Below are 22,205 nucleotides of genomic sequence, written 5' to 3' on the forward strand. Positions count from 1 at the left end.
AGGTAGTTTCAGGTGGAAATATAGGAAGTTAATGAAATTTTGGGATGTTGTTCAGGGATGGTTAATTACCATTTTCTCGAGTTTTCGGCCTCGAGAACCACGTACAAAAAGAGGAGAGGGAAAAGCTGCCAAATTTTTGACCTTCCTCCGAGGCGAGCACAATGAGTGGATGCTGTTAAAATATCGACTTAATATACAATTCATAATTTTCATGAATTAGTCTTGGCACCAATTAAATTTATTTAAACATTATTTTAATGAACCAATGTCAATTTTTTTTGGACATAGCTTTGGGGTCCATTTTCTTTTAAACTATAAAAGATAGGGAATTAAAAATTTGCACATAGCTTCAACTAATGGTCTTGTGAAATACTCTAGAATCTAGATGAACGAAAAAAATTCTAGAAAATTGTTTTGAACATTTCGAACAATATTTGACAGTATTTTATAAACTTTGCTCGTTCAATCAAATGAAAAAAAAATTCATCTTGCAAACCGTTAAAGACAGAACAAAAGTTTAAATATAAAAGTTATTTATTTTTTAAAAAACAAAAAATTTTCTTTCAAAAATATTTTTTCGTTATCATCACTGTTTACCCTTGAGGGCGTCTCAAAAATATTTATTAGACTTTCAAAAATTTTGAAATTTGCGAAGGTATTTTCTGAAATTGTTTTTCGTTCTTCGTGAATGTTTCACAAGATCACTAGTTGAAGCTACTTGCAAATTTTCAACTCTCTATATTTTATAGTTTTGGAGAAACTGGACACCAAAGTTTTGTAATAAGTTGCGCCCTCACGGATAAACAGTGATGTTTACGAAATAATGTTTCAAACAAAAGTTGTTATTTTTTTTATAAGGAATAACTTTTACAATTAAACTTTTGTTCTATCTCTAACGGTTTACAAGATTATACCGGTATTAATAAAGTGTTTTGTTAATATATTTCGAGGTAAGTTCACTTAAAGTGTCTAAATGAGTTTATTGAGCGGATGGGGCGCAACGAAAAGGGAATTAAAACTTTTACAAGAGGTTTGGAGGAGGGCGGTTGTTGATATAGAAAATGATAAAGGATTCAAATAATGGTTAAGAATGAAATTGGGATAATTTAAAATCTACAAAATTGCGATAAATTTGAAAATACAAATTTGGGATAAATATAAATCTACAAAATTTTAGATGGAAGAGTTTTGCAAATAATTTAATGGGGATATGGGTTTTTCAAAAAAATTTTAAATTGTTATACGAGACTGAACGGAACCAAGGATATAAAATTTTAAGAATTTGAGATCATTAAAATTGAACAAAAAAAAGTTTTTTACTAACCTTTAGATTCATTAATCAACCAAATCACCAAAGTGAACCACTTGGAACTCCTACATGTTCTCTTGTCAATTTTCCAACAGTATCGAATATCACCGCAGTCATTCAATTTGTTGCGCGTCCTTTTGGTTCCTTACTCAACCAAATCACTAAAGTGAACCGTTTGAAGTAGAAATTGTTATCTTGCCTGGAATTTTGGACAATCGTTTCGAATTTCACCGTTGTTATATCCAATCCATTTGCTTTTACTATTTCGTCTTTAATCATAAATTCATTGTTTGATTGCTTTTCAAGTTTAAAGATTCATCGTTAGATATTTTGTTATATTTTAAAACAAAATTTTATTCGCAAGTTTTTTATATTAAATAAACAGTGTTTGAAATTAATAACGATGGATATTTAACGTTAATGTTGGCGTATTTCAAATTAAATAATATGATTAATTTCTTTCTATCGCAGTGAAATATGAGATTTGAAATGGCTTACTACTACAATCATTTTGGTATTTTACTTATCAAAAAATACAACCATACTGAAAATTGTAAGAATATAATATACGGTTTGATGAGTATATTCTGTACAAAATGATGTCACCTGCAAAGGCGATTCAAGCTAGTTTTAAGAATAGTGCAAAAGAGATTGAATATAACATGTTTTTAATAGTCTAGTCCAGGGCTTCTTAAACTATGGGTCGCGACCCCATTTGGGGTCGCGTAGCAAAATTCTGGGGTCGCGAGAGATAAAAATACAATTTAACAAAAAATGTTTTTTAACTTGTAAAATTATTGTTATAAAGATAAAATAACAATTATCGTAGATAAATATATCATAAAATCTTCTAGTTCGGAAAGATTGTTTGTACCTGCATTTCTATTAAGAGTATTATAATAACTTGAATAACATTTACTATGAATTATGAAATGTTATTGGAATTAGTAAAAAATATAAATTTATTTTTGTCAATCTCTAAAAGCCGAAATAATCCCGAGAAATAATTATCAACAAAATTTTTAGGTATTAATGCTGAAGAAACAGCTTTAACACATATTAAATCCCAATATCGTTCAGCGATAAAAAATGTTGAAGAGGTCTTACGTCCAGCAGTTTCAAACATTCCAGCAAGATTTGATTTGTAATGCAATAAAAAACAGGCACAACCATCTCATTAAATTTTTAACTTATACTTTAATTTAATACTTACCACGCAACTACTTGAATATATTCGAGAGAATTAAGACGATCAGAATCCATTTTTATTTTTGAAACTATAATAAATACAATTTTATAATTTTTTGTGCAATTTTTAATTTTAGATTTTTGTATGTTTCAAAACGAATTCTAAACTTATATATTTTCATATGTATATGTTTATTGTTACCTAATAGATAAATCATCAAAAAATATTAATTTATTTTTCTTTTATATTTGTATGGGGTCGTCAAGAAACTCGCAATCATAAATGGGGTCGTGAATTACAAAAGTTTAAGAAGCCCTGGTCTAGTCGTTGGATTTGGAATGATGTCTAGAAAAACGTATCGGCAGCGTTTTTCATCGAAGACGAAAGAAAAGGTATTTCTTTTTTCGACAATATTTCATAAAATATTAATATTTAAGAAATTTAACAAAAAAAGATTCATTAAAGAGTAGGCAATTTCCAATAAAAAACTCCCAATCTCGGAAGTGCAATTATTTATAATTTTAATTAACGCTGAAGATATAGGTCTTTGTGCGTCATTTTTTGATTGTTGTTATATATCTTCAAAAAAGAGTATCTCACACTTAATAATTTCTTTAAGGCATTAAATATTAATTTAACAAGTAAAAACAAACAATTGACTGAGTTAATTGTTGAAATACCATGTATAGACTGTGTTGATGACTATCACATTACACATACATACATGTCACACATTCCCATATAATACATACTATACAATTTGCGACTAATTTGCAACCTCACGGAAGAACAGTGATGTTAAGGAAAACATGTTCCTAACAAAAGTTGTTCATTTTTTTATAAGAAACATTTAAACTTTTGTTCTATATTTAACGTTTTACAAGATGGGTCGTAGGGATCCAAGACCCAATTGAACTATGTTACTCATTTACGAACTCGACCTCACGTTCTGATTAGGTAAAAATGGACTAATTATTTGATTTTATGAACACCTATACCAAAATTTTGTTGGTAGCATCAATATTTTTAAGCGTTACAAACTTGGGAATAAACTTAGTATACCTTGTATATTACATATATACATGGTATTAAAATTTGAAAAAAATTTGGTGTATTCTGAACGCTCTAAAGAATTTATTATTATAAACACAGTTTTAAATTTTTTTAAATCTGTGTATATATAAGGGCTTGAAAAGCTTTGACGTTTGAAAAAATTGTATACAAAATCAAGCAAACAAAAACATAAATCAATGCATAGTATAAAACAAACTCGCTTCCCGCTGTCTGTACATGTCCCTCTATGTATGGTTAGATCTTTAAAACTACGCAACGGATTTTGATGCCATTTTTGATTCAGATATAATCATTTAGGAACTCATAAAAGAACATTAGGATAAGGATACAAAAAATTATAATAATAATAATCACTCCCTCTCACAAAGCAAAAAAGACAGCATATCAAACCGTGCCTAGGACGGTATCAAGGCTAAGTGTGTCACTGTTTTGGCATCTCACAGCTTATTCTGATTATGTAAAAAAATAGGCCTTAAATCACGTTTGATGGTGACAGCGACAAATAAGGTCACGTGGTCAGTTAAGACCATACTATCATAATTGGAAAAAACAGAGCAGCATTTTCTTTTACACCTTTGTATAACTATTTCATTGCATAGCAAAGCAGATATAATTCTTAAAACTGAAAAGCCAAATCGACTGTAGTCTAATTATAATAATATAATCATTTTTAGTAAGCTAATTATATTATAATCATTTTTTTTTTTGCTGACATCAATTTTAATCAACGAACACAGTTTATAAGATGCTGTTTTTTGCTTTCGACGTGAAATTTCATAAAACCTATGGTAAAAATCGAAAAATTAATTTTTTTTTTTTTTTTTTAATAAATTTTTTTATCATTATTTTTTGCCACGCTTAAAAACTACACATCCCACATTTCAAAATGATTAATCTTTTTATTTCAAAAATTGTCATTATATACATTTTTTTTTTTTTTTATTTTGTAGCTTTTACGTTTAGCTAACACATGGTAAGCGTTTAACCATCCAACACGACAGAATACCAAAAAAAAGTTAGACCCAAATATTAATATATAAAAAAGCTTGTAAATTAAAAAGCTCCTGAAATTCTCTTTCAGGATAATATACAATTGCTCCAATTAAATAATTAATAATTAATTAGTTATTCATAATTTAAAAATTCAGCATTCATAAGGCATTCAGCCGTACTAATTCCATCTATGTTTATATTATAAAACTATCACATAACCCACTAACACCATCTCTATTTTTTTTAAAAATATTAACAATCAAAATATTAGTGTCCGACCGAAGGTCGATTTTTGGCCGAAGCCGATTAATCGGCTATCGGCACAACCTTCGGCCGAAGCCGAGCCGAAGCCGAAGGTTTAAAAACATGATTTAAAACTTTAATATAAAAGTTGATTTCTAGAAGTTGATCTAGAGATTATGATCTTTAGAAGTTGATCTAGAAGTCAATCTAAATATGATTAAAAAAATTACCTTGAAATTTATTTCAAAATAATAACATTTAGAACAATTCGTTCAATTCCGACGTTTGCTAGGAACCTTCGGCCAAAGCTTCGGCCTGAATTCAGGCCGAAGCCGAATGTTTGACCGAAGGTGGTTTTTTGGCCCAAGGTGGTCGAAGCCGAAACTTCGGTCGGACACTATAAAATATATAGGTCTAAATAGAGACAATAAGGAATTAAAATTTTTAATTATGAATAACTCATTAACATTGAATTATTTTAGTGGAGCAATTGTATATTCTGAAAGAGCATTTTAAGAGAAATTTATATATTTATTATTATTATTATTATTATTTTAATATTAATATTTGGCGCTAATTTGTTTATGGCGACGGAACAGTATAACTTTTTAATCATTAACATTCATTCTATCTTTTTTCATTCACGTTTTGAAAAAACATAAACAATCATTGATTTATTAATAATGATTATTCTACATTTATAATTGTATTGTACTCACCTCCAGTAGTCGATTTCATTTTGTTTGATCTCAATCGGTAACATATTGAAACTTCTATGACTTTATTGTACTACAACTATTTGTCCACTAACTAAACAACGGAACTGAAGAAAACGTATATTGCAACTGAAACTGAAGAACATATAATACGTTTACGAGGTATACCAGCTTGTTTTTGAAAATTGATGGACCGCCGCTGACAATTGAGGGGCTTACCGACCAAAATGAACCTCGGAACCCTAAACTTGCACTTAAAACATAGCTAAGAACACTTTCTATTAAATTACCTTTCAAACGAAACAAAATTAAAATCGGTTCATCCGTTTAGTTACTACAATGCCACAGACAGACAGACAGACGCACATAGCGATCAAACTTATAACATCCTTTTTTTTTTAGTTCGTTGGTTAAAAAATACCATTATCTATAGTGCGAGTGGTGTATAGAAGGAATAAGCGAGGCAAGGTACATGAATCAATTCACTAAATGAATCATTTAGGGAGGAGGGGGATATAAATGAGAGCAAAGGAAATGAAGTCTTTAACGGGATTAGTTTTTGTTTCAAAAGTTGTAATTGTTCAACGAAGCGGGTGGGGAACTGGTAGTAATTGATAAAATAAATAAAACACATAATTATTCTTGTATCACAGTCATATATAGATAATATTATAATATATATAATACGTTAATATATAAATTTACATATGTGTGCACTAAAAATTATATATATTTTAACCATTTCAAACACCCTGTACACATCTTATACACATATATACATATACAGGATAATAAATTTTTTATTTCTAAAAACCAAAAATGACTCAATAATCATAAAAAAAACTGTTTTTAAGACGATGGTATATAAATGTTGACGAGAGTTATTCAATATTACACACATTATAAATCGTAAAATCAATTTTTATATCACAATATAAAAATATGTACACAATCACTTATGTATCATCCTGTACACATATGTATATGTATAATGTGCATGCGTTAAAGGTTATTACATGGTTACATTTTTTTTTTGTTCTTTAAACATATTATAATCAAAAGTTTTCATTTTTTATATTAATATAATATATATTTTTCAAAGTTGTCGTTTTTTTCAAATATTATTTTAAAAATTATAAAAAAAAGATTGACTTTACTTATCACACTGTATTTGAAAGAAAATTATTTATATATATAGATATAGTTTTTAATATGCATATATTTATAAATATATATAGGGTGTACGAAGATGCAGAGAAAATTTTAGAAATTTCGATTCGATTTATTTTTATACCATGCATATATGTAATATGCAAGGTATACTAAGTTTAGTCCCAAGTTTGTAACGCTTAAAAATATTGATGCTACGAACAAAATTTTAGTAAAAGTGTTCAAAGAATCACCTAATTAGTTCATTTCCGGTTGTCTCTCCGTCTGCCTGCCAACACGATAACTCAAAAACGAAGAGATATCAAGCTGAAATTTTTATAGCGTACTCAGGGCGTAAAAAGTGAGGTCAAGTTCGTAAATGAGCAACATAGGTCAATTGGGTCTTGACCTATGGGTCCGTAGGACCCATCTTGTAAACCGTTAGGGATAGAATAAAAGTTTAAATGTAAAAAATCTTCCTTATCAAAAAATATACAACTTTTGTTTGAAACATTTTTTCGTAACTGTTTACCCGTGATTGCGCAAATTAGTCGTAAATTTTATAGTAGGTATTATATGGTAATACCATTTATATTAGTTATGCATGTGTGACATGTATGGATGTGTAATGTGATAGAGTAATCAGCACAGTCTATCCATGGTATTTCAATAATTAATTCAGTTAATTGTTTGTTTTCACTTGTTTTTTACTAACAAAAATTTCGGCCACAACTTCTATGTTCTGTTTGATGGCCAAAATGACCCCGGTTTAAGGTAGTTTGGCTATAAATCGACCTTTCAAAAGAATTTGATAAAATTAAAATATAGTATATTTAATTTGTAAACAAAAATTAATTTTTGCGATTGATTGTAAAGCGAAATTTTTATAACTAAAGTGCACATAATAAACACACAACAGGTTGATAAAAATATAAAAAAAGGCATAGTTTCCTTAAAAAGCGTTTTTTCCTTAAAAAAGATAAACAAAAAACTTATACGCAGTTTTGTGTGTATATTGAGTATATGTACACACACTACGTCTAAGTATTACGTATAGTAACATGATTGTTGTCACAAATAGTATACGTATGTGGGCATGATTTTATGAACTTGACTGTATTTTCCAAACTACCATAAAAATACAGTATTAAAAATTAACTATTAGTAATTTCAAACACATTTTTGTGAATGACAGTTTTGTTTAATAATTTTAATTAATTAGTCAGTATAGGCGGCCTATTCCTAATGTTCAAAATTTGGGGCACGGGGTGGTACAAATTGACAGCATGCATAAGATCTGTTGTTTATTTGTGCGATCGCATAAAAAAATGTACAAGGTTTAACTATGATTTGTTTAACAAAATAATGGAAAATATATTTTACCAAAAACTCGGATTTACACCAAGGGTACAAATGGTTTCAAAAAGACCGAGGCTGCGTCGAGAACATCCTTAGTTTCAAACCTCCTACAGCCTATCTTAAATTAATGATAACACGAAAGACGTAAAGGAAATTATGCTCGATTATTTATTTCGTCATATTGAAAGCGTTTAAATAGGAAAATTTGGTAACAATGCGGTAAAATTGTCGAGTTATTCGTCGATTTTACATGACGATCATACACGATCGTATAAGGCAGCAATTATCACCCTAATTGATTTCGCTAAATTCTTTTTGTATTCAGAACTAAAATGGATACTCCGTGGCATCCAATTTTAATCGATTGAATTCATAAAGCGTTTGAGAGTGGAAGACTATACCAGAACGCCCACCAAAAGTGTTCCAAAGATTAGAAAAATACACTAGTAGCATAGGTGTACAAAATATTGATGAATTAGTGAAAACTGTGTTTTATTAAAAATTCCAGACATTTTTTTGTTAGAGTTGTACTAAATAACCAGACGTTGGGCATACGAAAGTATAAAATTGGAAGCTCTGAAACAAACCTTGATTCCTTTCGAATTCTATATTTACTATTTCTCTAGTCTGTTTTTTCCTGTCCACGTGAAAAACTACGGGTACGATCTACGAAATTCCGTACGGATCGAGTTAGTTTTGAAATACTTCTTGTCTTGGAAATACTTTCGATTTTTGTATACAAATTGTGATTTCCTTTAACTCGTCACTCGTCAAATTGAAGTTATTTATATTTTAAACCGAGCTCGATGAAAATGCTCATAACGAGAGTGCTGACGGGTTAAAACTAAATGCAACCCCAGGTTCTATTTAATAAAACAAACTTTTTTCGTAAAAATGGCCCAAAACTAATACCTTAAAAGTTTTTGTAAATTTTAACCCTGAAAGAATCCACAAGTACAAATTTTCTTTACATCTATAAAATTACACCCTAATTTATATAAATATATACATATTTTTTTATTTATTTAATAATATAAATATTTCTTTGTTTTTTTTTTTGTTATTTTTATTTTTTTTTTTTTAATTATTAAAGGAGAAATTATAAATTAAACTTTCAATATTTTGAAGCATCTTTCTTTTTTTCTTTTTAGTTGACTTAAAAATTAAAATGGTTGCTTGCCCGTTCACATTTCTTTTGTTTTATAAAACCACAATTTACGTTCATCGTAAAAGTTTCTATACGATCAGCCACCACATGCAAACATTTTCAACATAAAAAAACGTCTATATTGCACGGTTTTTTTTAAAACGTAAAAAAATTTTTTGACGCAAATTAATTTTTTAAAATATTTGTTAAGCCCTTACTTAAAGCCTTAATATATTACACACAGTTATGAGCAAATTTGTTTTTTCTTTGTTTTCAGTTAAGGTATAAATTATAAAAATATGGATACATTAAATATTATGGCAAGTTAATTTGCGTACGAAAAATTTAAAGATGTAATTCGATTTTTTTTGGATACAAAATTTATTGGATGTATAGAAATTTTTACGTCACGTAATAGTTTACACGTATTATGACACATTTTTTTTAAAAACATTTGTAATTGTAAGTTAATCAAAGTTTGGTTAAACAAAAAATTATTTTGAAATAAAAATGTCTCAATTCTTACTATCGATATTTTTTTATTCCAATCTAAATTTATTATTAGAGCGAAAAATACGATTTTTATTTAGCGCGCAGATACCTTGGCGTAAAATTAAGAATTTTAATTCTGTAAGAGATTTTTTACTAAAATCATCAATCTCCAAGTAAAATGAAAGAATAATTATGTTTTTGGAAAAGTAAATCGAATGGAAGTGGTCTCGAGGCCGAATTAATAATTAACAAATTATATCAAAATTAAGGAATTTTATAAAAAGGAACCAGTCTTTAGGTGGAAATGTTGTCGAGGAATCAGCATTTCACAAATTATATCAAAATTAAATGATTTTTCGTGTTGGTCTAAACCCAATGAGGAAATTTGTTAATGCCTTTTTTGAATTTTTTATGAAAAATTTAATGGAAACGATCTTGATGCAGGAAATTAATCAAGAAAACAGGATTTCTTTAACCCGTTTTGGCGACCGGATTACATTTTTACTCGTGAAAGTATAATTTTTCGCGAGTGACCAAATTAGATTCTAAAAATTGTATAACGTACAACGTTTAGAGGTTAAGTTAATCTACTTTGACAGGATGTTGATATAATTAAACTGATGCAATTTCATGACTTTTTTTAGCTATGCCATGATTAAAATTCCCTAAAGTCTCATAATTATGCGAAAAATACAAAAATATTTTGTCTCAGATTTACGAAGTTAAATCGAATCGAGGAAATAAGGTATTTGATCCAGAGAAATTTCCGCAACAGTAGCTTTTTATGAGAGCCAGTAGAAAATGTTTGCCTGAGTGCATTCAACAAAATCATATTCATGCGAACTTGTGTTTTTTTTTATATACGCCTATAGAGTGGGAAAAGTACCCTATACTCCGGACACATTTTTTTAACTGGCGCGGAGTTTTTTCCTGGTTCAGACTGTTTTTACGATTTTATTTCCTCGATTAAAAAAATTTGGTATATCGATAAAAAATTCGGATCTTAAAATCAATTATTACTCTGACATTAACAAAATCTGAAAATTATCTGAAAAATGAGAGGTTTTTAGGTCGTATGTGATCCTGAGCGAGGGTAACGCAGAGACAAAATTCGTCACTCAAATCATTTAACGGGTTTAAGAAGCACTAACCAAATTGATCTAAATCGTCTCTCCAAAATTATGATAATTAATTTTACGTCCAAAAAATATTCAACCATATAAAAATCGTTTAGAGCCGAATTGTCGAGCGTTTATAAAATTTCCGTCTTCTTGAAAGTAGGCGTCTATAAGGGGCGTACTAAAACGCACGTATAATATTGGGATTTTTTTTAAGGATGTACGTTATCTTTAAAGTATAACTTAATTATACGGATAGTATTCCGTCCGAATAAGGTCTAATATAAGAATATGTTTTCAATTATTTATATCAGAGTATCTGTAAAACTACACGTCAGAATACTTTTGTCTAATCTACGACAATTGTTATTTTTTGTGATTAAATTTTTGAAAAAGTATTTCACACGAGATTTTCTATTGAATATATGCTAAACATTCAATTTTTTTAAAATTAATTACACAAAAACTACACGTCAGATCTGTTAAAAAAATATTTACTATTTTTTTAAATCTAAACATTGCTTTATTGGCAGTATAATTTTAAACTTTGTATTTAATTAAGTATTAGTAATTCATCTTCATCGGATTCTATAAGGTCGTTGCAACGTGGCGATATGATTGCTCTGGTTAATCAATTATTGTAGTCGAAATTCCCTGATTGGTTTTGAAGTCTGTTACTTCAGTTTCTAGTAGATGTATCAGATTTGAATAAAAATCTAAGATTAGTCGAGGAAATAAACAAATTAACTGTAGATTTTTTAAGCAGTAAGACGGATCGGGATGCGGTCTTTGCATTCAATTCGTGAAGGCGTATACAAACTTTGCGAAGAAGAGTGATGAAGGAGAAATGAGAAACTGGAATTCGTGGCCGTTAAACACGAATATCACTATGAAAATGGCCCCCCAAGGTACGTGGTGACCAGGGCAGATGAAAATTCAAGTGACGGAGTATACTATCCGCTCTAGACACAATTCTATAGATATTCGTGTTAAGGGGCCTCGAAAACCTCTGAATAACGAGTTTCGACGACAGATGTTACATATTCTCGTAAAACTCCAAGAGATGATGTTAATACTCCTCGCCCTGGGCACCAGGTACCTCGGGGACATTTTCATTGTGATATTCGAGTTCAGAGGTTCTAAAAACCACCGAGTAACAAAATTAAACTCATTTACATTGATATTTAGTTTCCAGTTTTTCATTTCTCCCCCATTGCCATTTTTCACGAATTAAATGCAAGAAACCGCATCCCGATCTGACATACTACTCAAAAATACGACAGTTGACCTGTTTGTAGTGCTTCATTTCCTTGTCTAGGTAAACCGAATCCAAAATCGAAAATCAGGCCTTCAGAATCCAATCGTAGAGACTCGGAAATATTTTTATTTCCCCTTCCTAACATTTTCAAAATCTTCCAGGTCGTTACGGACGTTGAATTAAACGCTCGAATATTCGTGCCCTCAATGAATCTCTAATGAACTGTTTTTTTTTTTTTTTTGTTAACTTCTTTCAATTCGTGATTTTTATTTGTTTTTTTGTTTGTTTATGGTTAGAAAAAAACATGACTTTTTATTACACAATAGAAAAAATGATTTTTTCATATTTAATTAGGTTTTTTCTTTTTCTTAAATTAAGAGTTTTTTTTATAGTACTATAAAATTTGTTTTGTTTAAGGATCTTCAAATTTGTTTTATCTCGTATATATTGCGAATCATTTTTCGAAAATATACAAATATACAGTAAAAATCGATTATAACAACCATCGCTTATAACAACGAATTGGCATGGCCTTAGCTGAATTCAAATTTGAATACATTATATGAACATGCCGTTGAAGCGATATCGGATAAAGCGACATATCGGTTATAGAGGCGAAACGTGATTAAAATTAATCGTGAGTAGGAGAGAGTGTATCCTACAATGAGTATAAGAAAGATATATGTTTGTATATTATCAATTAATAAATTATTGTACAGACAAACATATAATAGTATATCTTTCTTATACACATTGCATGTACATATGAAGTCTCTCATATTCATGGATGTAGGAACCCAAAAATGCAATCAAACGGTCTGTAATCATGAACCTCATAAAGAGTATGGCCTTAGACACAGGAATAACTGTTGTAAATGGAAAGTATTATTTTGTTTTTATAAATAACAACTTTACGAAATTCCACCTACAATGTAGTTAACATCAGTTTCAATTAGTTATCAGAATTCGCTTATTTAGTGGCTATTACACTAAAATCATTCTTATCCGAGGATAAATGAAATAATTTTTATATTTTTGGGACACTGAATTGAATGGAATTGGTCTCGAGGACGAATCAATAATTAACAAATTATATCAAAATTAAGGGTTTATAGTGTCCTCAATACAGAAATGTAATTCAGGAACAAAGGTTCCTTAACTGGCTTTGCCGACTGAGTTTAATTTTTCCTCTAAAAAAGATAATTTTTTTGTGGGAAAGTCACCAAATAAGCTTCTAGTAACACGTCTCTCTGGAATATAATTATTCTGCAGGGATAAAAACGCTTATAACTTGTATAATGTTATTATAACAGATTTTGACTGTAGAAATTTTTGGAAAAAACACAGATGATACTTTCTTTTTTAAAAAAATAATAAATCACAGAATAATTAATTAAATCAAAAATCACTACACACACTAAGACGATGAAAAAAGTTTATTTTTAGTTTTTAATTTTTTTGAGTTTTTTAGATTTTTTTGTTTTGTTCAATTTTTTTTTGCATTTTTTTTGTTTGTTTTTAAGTTTGCTTTTTGTTCGAGGTACCAAAAAACATATACGAATGATTTTAAAGCCTACTTTTCTTCATTTAATAGTTTTTTTTATGGAGATCTACTTACAACACACACTGAACCATCAAAAATACATAATTTGTTTATAAATCCTTTTAAACTTTACAAATTTTCGATTAAGAGAATCTTGAAAATATGATAAAATTAATGGTGTCTGTCAATTTGGTTAAAATTTGAGCTAACTGATAGTTGGATTTTCTAAATTTTTTAACAGGGTTAAAATCTCTTGAAACTATTATTCAATTGTGGATATCTTCGTTTCAGAGGAATATATGTCGCAGTCAACTAGCTAATCAGCCGTTTAATTAACAGCCAGCCTTTTTAATAAACGACGACGTTCAATAAACAGCCTGGAGAATATTCAAATAGCTAGGACATGACATCGTTGTTTCAGAACTTATCTAGTATTGGATTGTTCGAAATTGTTTCAAATGAGAGAGACTTCTGTGGACGATATTTAAGGTAGACAGTAGACAAATAACATTGCGACAGCGCATGGTTATTATTACGTCATATAGAAACGCGGTATCATTATATATTATGTTAGTTTGATTTTGTTTTCAGTTCAAATCTGGAAGTTTAAGGAATCAAATTGCCGTAAGAAGTTGTTGAAAGGTCACCAGTTGTAAGTTCTTTAGATTTTCGAAAAATTATAATGATATAATCCGTCAAAAAGAGCCAAATTTACTACAAAGGTCATTCCATTTTATTCGTTTTAAGTCGAACCAAATTTCTTAAGATGGTAACCGAAAATTAATAATTTCGGATTTTTTTTTGTCGTTTTTTTATTCTACAACGACTATTCAATTTTTGTAAACGTGACATTATTCAGAAAAACATAAACTGTAAAGATCGAAAAAATCAAAATTTCATATCTGATGTTACAAAAGGCTTATGGCCCGTTTTCATAAAAATACACGAGCCTGCGCACGTTGTAAGCATTTAAAGAAGATTCTTCGATATGACAGACGGTCAAAAAATCCATAAAATCGATCGATCGTCAAAAATAGCCAAAATTACTAGAATGATTAACCTCGTTTCTAAAACAAAATTTTTTAAAGGAGTTGAAAGGTGATAAAATAAATATTGATGAGTACACGAAAATTAATAATTTCGGCTTTCTTTTTGTTCTACGATTATTCAATTTATGTAAAATAAACTGACATTATTCAGTGAAACTTAAAACGTTGTGATAAACAGAAAGCGACCTTAAACCCGCGATGGTTAAATCACTTTGTGTTTGTCGGAGCAATTATTCAAATTTTAACAAAACTGATTTTTTTAAACCACCATTTCGTGAAAGATAATTTCGAGATTCTTGATCAGGTAATACGAAATATATATAAGAACAAATGGGTCGATTTAAAAGGATTTATAATATTCGAGATATAAATAATCGTTTTATATTTTTAAAACCGCTTTCTTTAAAATCACTTGTACATTCAATTTGAATTTGAATTGATTTGTTTACATATAAAAATGAAAAAAACAAAAAAAATAAAATATTATTTTGCGAAAACTGGATACCTAAGCGTTGTATTTAATGTTTCATTATGCTCCTCGAGTGAATTTTGCGCATAATGTAAAACTAATGATTTTAACGAATCGTAAATATTGTAGGGTTCACTAAAACCATAACCACGTACTGTTTTATCAATAATACAATGATTAACGATACCATTACATGTGATCGATAGCGCGTAATCAGCACGACGTGAAGGACGTATTAAGAATGTACCATCCAGACGTCCTTTAAGATAGTGTTCAGCATCATCACGGGAACAATTTGGTAAGAACCAATTCGCTTCATTCTGATGTAAAGATGTATCAATATCTTCGTTATCACTCTCCAACATTGTGTTGCTATCTGGTGAACCTTCGTCGTAGAGAAGCATACGAATTCGGGATGGTTTCATACCACGACTTTTAAGCCATCTGGAAATTAAATTTAATAATTACTAATTTATATCTCAAATGTGATCTGACTGAGTCTAGTCAACAACTTCAAATTGGTGAAATATAGAAATATTGGTCGTAAAAATACGTGTGATTTTTCTAGACATTATTCCGAGCTATCACACGTATTTTTACGGCCAGTATTTCTACATTTCACCAATTTTAACTTGTTTCTTAGACTATCTTTGTGTTGGATGGAGGTTAAATTTCGTTTTTACAATCAGTACCCAACCCTAGCAAATTAGATGCCTATGAAAACATCTACATTCAAAAACTGGGTAATGAAATAATGAACTTGGATAAAATCTATTCCAAATTTGGATTTAATAAAAATTGCAAAGTCAAAGTTGAATTTTTAGAATTAATAATAGATTTTGAAATTTAAAAAAAAAATTCACTTTCAACCCTAAATATAAAATTGCCTCGGTGCTCGTATTATCTTAAATGCCAAAATCAGGTGATAAAAAAATTCGAATAACATTAATCTATAAGTATCACGCTCGTAAGTGATTAGCCGACGTCATAATTTATTCGGTACTTGGAGGAGTATAACTTGTGCAAACAAAAAAACCACCAGTGTGCAAATCGTCACTTATCAACGAGTAATACACACTATAAGATTAATTACGATTAGCTAATTCATAAAAAAAATTGATCTAGGGAAAATCGAAATTTAAGTTCATTTTTAGAGTTGGCGTACGAATAAGAAATAGACATGGAAAATTAACCAAACCAAAAAATCATTTAAACAGAGTAGTCTTAAAATATTTACTTCATTCAACGATACCTGAAAAATTCATTGTTCTTCTGAACTTGATCTTTGTTAGTTTTAGCTAAACAAAGCCTTCAAGGGACAGTATTAAGGCACGGGCAATTATGATTAAATTTAAACAAGCTTAAATCTTGAAGCTCCAAACCAACAATAAGTTCTTAGAGTCATGGGGTCTTAGATAGTTAGGGATTTTTCTTACACCTAGTTGGATCAATCACCACCCAACCTAAGTGTTTCACTTCTCCTGCTAACTGTGCTTGGCTTATCTTATAACTTCCAATAACCTAAGTAGTTATATTGACGATCTTTTACAATCTTTTTTATCTAAATTTGGTTCCATGAGTTCAGAACTAGATAAGTTGATAGAAAGTGATTAAAAAAATGATAGAGAGTGATTAAAAAAATCCTTACCCTTCGTATCGTTGTCGTTGTTTATGCAAACTAACAATTTCCGGTTTCAAAGATGTTAATTCACGTTCTAAGCTTCGATGATAATCAATTTGTTGTTTTAAATTTTCATCTAATTGATCACGACTCTCCTGTAATATTCGAAAACGTAACTTCATGGTATCTGAATTATCAATTAATCCTTTAATTTCATGTGGTTGTGCTTCATTTTTAAATTTCTCCTGCAATTTAAATTGTTCCTCATACATATGCACCGATTCTTTAAATGCTTCTAACGCTTGTCGCTTTAAATTCACTTCACGGAATGTTGTTGTAAACTGTTCATACAATTCATCGAAAGTTTTCGATTTTGTTTGAAAATCTTTATGAATCTCAACTAATTTTTGGGTCAACTTATCAATATCCGTTGTATTCGTAATATCATCTTCGATATTAAAACGTGAAACCGGATGTAATAATTTTATATCTAGCGTTGGATTGTACTGTGCTAAAGACGCATTCCGATAGAAATTCACAAGTTCCACAACCGAGTTAAACTTAAACGGTTCCGAAAAACCATATTTTCCATTCCAATGGCATATTTTTATTAATTTGTTTGTACCACCCTTACGTAACGTTAACGTATATTCACCAGTTTTTGTCGAAGCATTTCGTACTAAAAACGTACCGTCTGGTGTATCCATTAGTTTCTCATTAACTTCGTCTCGTGTTATATCACCCCAATACCATTCGGCATCTTGTAATGATGTAGAATTTATTGTTGATTTTTCGACTTCTTTTGCATCTAATTCTAATTCGGATAATAAAGCTGGCAATGGGTTATTATAGGGAGTACGGGATATTTTTCGTGGGGGTAAAGCTGGTGCCGCTGAAAATTCTGGTAATTTTTCACCCCAATCACCCATTAATAGTAGCAATTCCATGATTTTTATATGAGCTTTTGTATTGTAAACCACTTGGCTGTAACATAAAATTAAGCAAATTATTTATGGTGATTTACATTTTCAAAATGAAATGGGCAAGAATTAAAGAAATAATACAAAAAATTAAGGCGGTATAGCAGTATCGAAGCCATATCACCGTAGTTAAATCAGCCATAATTTTTTTTTCTCTATATATTATATAGTGAAACCTGGTTAAGTGAGACATCAAGGGATCTACAAATTTTTCTCACTTATAGAAATATTCCACTTACTCAGTGTCTCAGATATCTAAGTATAAATAAATATCTGTCTCTAGAGGTGCGATTAATTATCAAATTAAATATTATAATAAGATACAAGGTGTCCCGTAAATACCGCATGCTTTTATTGCATCAGGTAGAAAATAAGATTCTTAGACGAAAATTCCTCTTCCATTTTTTGATTCGATTCACGGATAGTTAGCTATTAATAGAAATAGGCAGCCAATTAGAAGCATTGTAACTAAAAATTAAAATCCCTCGACTCTGATTCAGACTGACTAATTTTTGATAGGTTACAAATAAATTGTTAAATAGTTGTGATAACAATTTAAGTCTATCGCTTTAGACTGCTCAGCTACTTAGGCCCTCTATTTTCCCTAAATTTGTTTTCCTCTAAATATAGCTGTTGACAGAAAAACAAAGACAAACGTCAAGTTTTAAAAATTAATTTAAAAAAAAACTGTACGGTAAATCATGTTGAAATTCAACAAAAATTCGTTTTTAGTGCTATTTAATACATCAAGATGTTTTTTTTACTATAGGTGAACTGTGCCAACTTTGCAAACATAAACCATTTCCGGTAAAATTGAACAAAGACACTCATAAGTGGCCAACCAGAGTGACAATCAGACGCCATATTGTATAAAAGAAACCAATGAAAGTCGACACAAAAGACCTAACATACATACATAGGCTAAAAATAAAAGTCGACGAACCATGAAGTGGGGTAAAATATAATAAGTATTTAAAAATCTTAACTAAAAAGTGTAAAATTAAAAAAGAATTAAAAAATCCGGAAATTTGTTAAAAATATTCCAATGTGTGTCGTTGATACTATAAGTAAAAAATTGAAGGATAACTTCATGCAAAAACAATATGGACTTATGATTTATAAAATAATCCAGACAGTCTGATAAAATTTAAAAAAGAAAAAATTTGCAAAAATTTTCTTTTTAAATAAAAAAGAAAATATAGCGAACACGAGAGTTAGCAATTAATCTTATCACAAAATAGATAAATTAAACATTTGAACGAAAAAATTATCCAGTATTTATAAAAAAAAAACTAGATAATTTAATATTTATCTTCAAAAACTAAAGCCAGCTTTATATTGTAAAAGGTCTTAAACAAACATAGTCTAAGTCTGACGCTTAAATAAATTCTGCAGATGCAAATAACCTAAAAGTGGGATCATTAGAGATCCCCATGTTATGAAAGTGATAGTTTAATCAACGGTGCTCTGTCAAGAGTCCCATCACCCTTTTCAACTGTGCTCTGGTAAGTTTCAAACGAGCACAGTCGAATGGTCTACCTGTGGTTATACATGGTTTGGCATGTCGCATGCCCTGTGCAAAGTCCTAGTAGTCAAGATGGGCCTGCGGTAGCCATTCTTTGATTCGGTAAATAAGGGAGCATTTTGTTACGGAAATGACAGGCTTAGGTGAAAAGTGCGGTTGAGACGACTCGCCTGACTGTGTTTTTAAGTGCCAGGTGATTCAGCTCCTCGAAGCATCAATATACTATCATCGATTGGAATCTTGACGCATCAAGGGCCCCAAGGGCGACCTGACAGATAATCAGATAGGTTATGTCTATTAGATAATAGACATACATTGACCACAGTGAGAGATAAGAAGAGTCAAAAATTGTAGGCGGGAAGAGACAAACAAAGCTATACGCGCCTCTGTTCTCTCTCTACTGTGATCAATCGTTTAGCGGTGACTTTATAGCTCTATGGTATTATCTCTATGGTATAACTACCTATTTCCATAATATAGAAAACTAATATTGAAAAAGATTGATTCAGTGTACAATAATGTACATGAGTAAAATATACCTGGCCACAACTGCTATGATCTGTTTGGTCGCCACAATGGACGCCGGGTTAAGGTAAAGATATCACTATCGTTACTTTGAATGCAATACAAATTTAGGAAAATTAACGACAACGGATCTGTTTTAGCCGTTACATCAACACTACAAAATATGGCATCTGATTACTCGTCCCCCTTGTATTGTTAAGATCGTTCAACATTCCTTGAATATTAATTTTAAAGTGCATTCAACAATAAAATCGTTGTTGTGTATATAAAACACGATAAAAATGAAATGACTTTATAAATAGGTTCTAGATGATTTAAATCTATTTAAAGAATTTACAATATATTAACTTATAGTTTGGGCGATTTTAACAGCAAAAATAAAATGGAAGAATAAGTTTAGGAAAGAAGGCATTTGAAATCGAAATATAATAATACAACTCCGATTTTTACAGGACTGAAACAGATCGGTTAGCAGAAATAATATGAAGTAGAAGAAGGTCCAATGTATGGATCTGAGATCACCGGTTAATCCAAAGTTAGTAATATTTTTATCCGAGTTAGTCTGCCGGAATTATCTCTCAAACTTAAAAGGCACTTTTCTTGAAACAAGATGAACTTCTTTGATCGTGTCGACCAACTTGAAAAAAATTTTTCGAGGTGATTGACATGATATCTTAAGTTCTATTTAGATGACTCCTTTGAAATTTGGTGGGAACAGGGAATCTTCTGTATAAATCTCTCTATCGCCTGAACCTTGTCTCACTTCAATTTTAAATATTTTTAAAAAATTCGAAAAGGTCAAAAAAAAAGGCTTAAAAAAATTTTTTTTCATTTCGACGTCAAACGTCAAAAAAATAATCAAATTAATGAATAAATTTTAACTTTTACGATATTTTTAAAGTATTAAAAAACATTTACGTGATACAAATATTATTTTTATTCATAACATTAATTTTTGCATGACTTAGATTTAAATTCAATGAATATAAATTAGTTGCTAACTTGACTAGTCATGTGACGGCTGATTACTTAAATAAATATTACACGAAAAAATGGCTAAAAAAAGGTTTTCACATTTTTATAAACTTAAGTTTGAAAAATGTCTGTTAATTTAGGCTTCTTAACCAGAATACCCCCTTAAAAGGGCAGGGCTGTATTTTTTCATTACATTTGTTTCTATTAAAATCGCCCGATCTATTAATTGAGTTGAGTAAGAGAAGTAATCACTTAATCAGTACAGTGAATATACATAAATATATATGTATATATACAAAGTCAAAAGATTATCAGCCATAATAAATAAACATAAACTTACATGATTTTTTCCCATGGTGGTCGCATTAAAATATGACATATGACTTGTACAAGAACAGACGGTGGTTCTGTATGATTTCTAGCATGCTGAAGTCTACAAATACGACATAGATGAGCCATTAAATAACGTAACGTTGATTGATGAGCAGCAGGTAATTCGGATACTAATTGACGTAAAACGGCCGCTGATTGTTCATCGTCATGCAGTGCTATAAACAAATAAAAAACAAGTGAAAACAAACAAATGACTGAGTTAGTTGTTGAAATACCATGTATAGATAGTGATGATTACACTGTCACTTTACATATACATACATGTCACACATACATAACTGATATTCCCATCTAATACATACTAAACAATTTGCTCCTAATTTACGCCCTCACGGGTGATGTTTACTAAAAAATGTTTCAAACAAAAGTTGTTTATTTTTTTATAAGGATTTACTCTTTTCGTTTTTGAGTAATCGTGATGACTGACGGATGAACGGACGGACAACCGAAAATAGACTTACTTAAGCGTTACAAACTTGGGACTAAACTTTGTATACCTTTTATATTACATATATGCATGGTATAAAAATAATAACTCACATATCAAAATAAACTATGCAAATAACATGAAAGATAACCTCCAAAAACTTTTAGGGGTTACAAACACTAAAATACGTTCGGGATCATTTGGAAAGAAATGAGTGAAAGTTTAAAAACTAACGGAAAAATTGTCCAATAAATAAAGATTATTTTAAATGATCGTTGCTTAAATTAGTACCGTAGTTACTGTAACCCGTGGCTACCCTGTACCCGTGGCTAAAAACAGTAAACAACAAATTTTGTAGAAAAAACATCAAAAGTTTTTAAAATTAATATTAGGAGAACATACTTTAAAAATAGTAATTAAATGTCTAGAGTATTAGGAGAGCATATGTTAAAACTACCATGTTTGCCTATTACACTTATTATTTAAATTTATGATATTTTTTCGTTTTAATTATTTGTCTAGCGTGTTTTTCCCTAAGCGGTACATTTTTAGACCGTGAGTATATTTATCGTCAAACCTAGACATAATAAGCTTGAAAATGAGGGGTGAATCTTGGAATTTGATAAAGGAATAAGGAAGATAAGGGTGGGA

The 22,205-nt window shown here is 29.9% G+C and overlaps 1 protein-coding gene across 1 annotated transcript in view; it reads right to left on the reverse strand.

The window, feature by feature from the left end:
- Positions 1-12,513: 12,513 nt before the first annotated feature.
- The window catches only part of LOC123302198 (phosphatidylinositol 3-kinase regulatory subunit alpha), a 60,079-nt gene continuing 50,387 nt past the window's right edge, over positions 12,514-22,205 (reverse strand). Inside the window, exons 8-10 of the mRNA XM_044885036.1 lie at positions 21,075-21,282; positions 16,757-17,713; positions 12,514-15,552 (exon numbers count right to left, since the gene is read on the reverse strand). Coding sequence (XP_044740971.1) covers positions 15,123-15,552; positions 16,757-17,713; positions 21,075-21,282 — 1,595 coding nt within the window. The 3' untranslated portion in view covers positions 12,514-15,122. The remainder of the gene's footprint in view (positions 15,553-16,756; positions 17,714-21,074; positions 21,283-22,205) is intronic.

Source organism: Chrysoperla carnea, chromosome X (genome assembly GCF_905475395.1).
Source record: "Chrysoperla carnea chromosome X, inChrCarn1.1, whole genome shotgun sequence".
Taxonomy (NCBI): Eukaryota; Metazoa; Arthropoda; class Insecta; order Neuroptera; family Chrysopidae; genus Chrysoperla; species Chrysoperla carnea.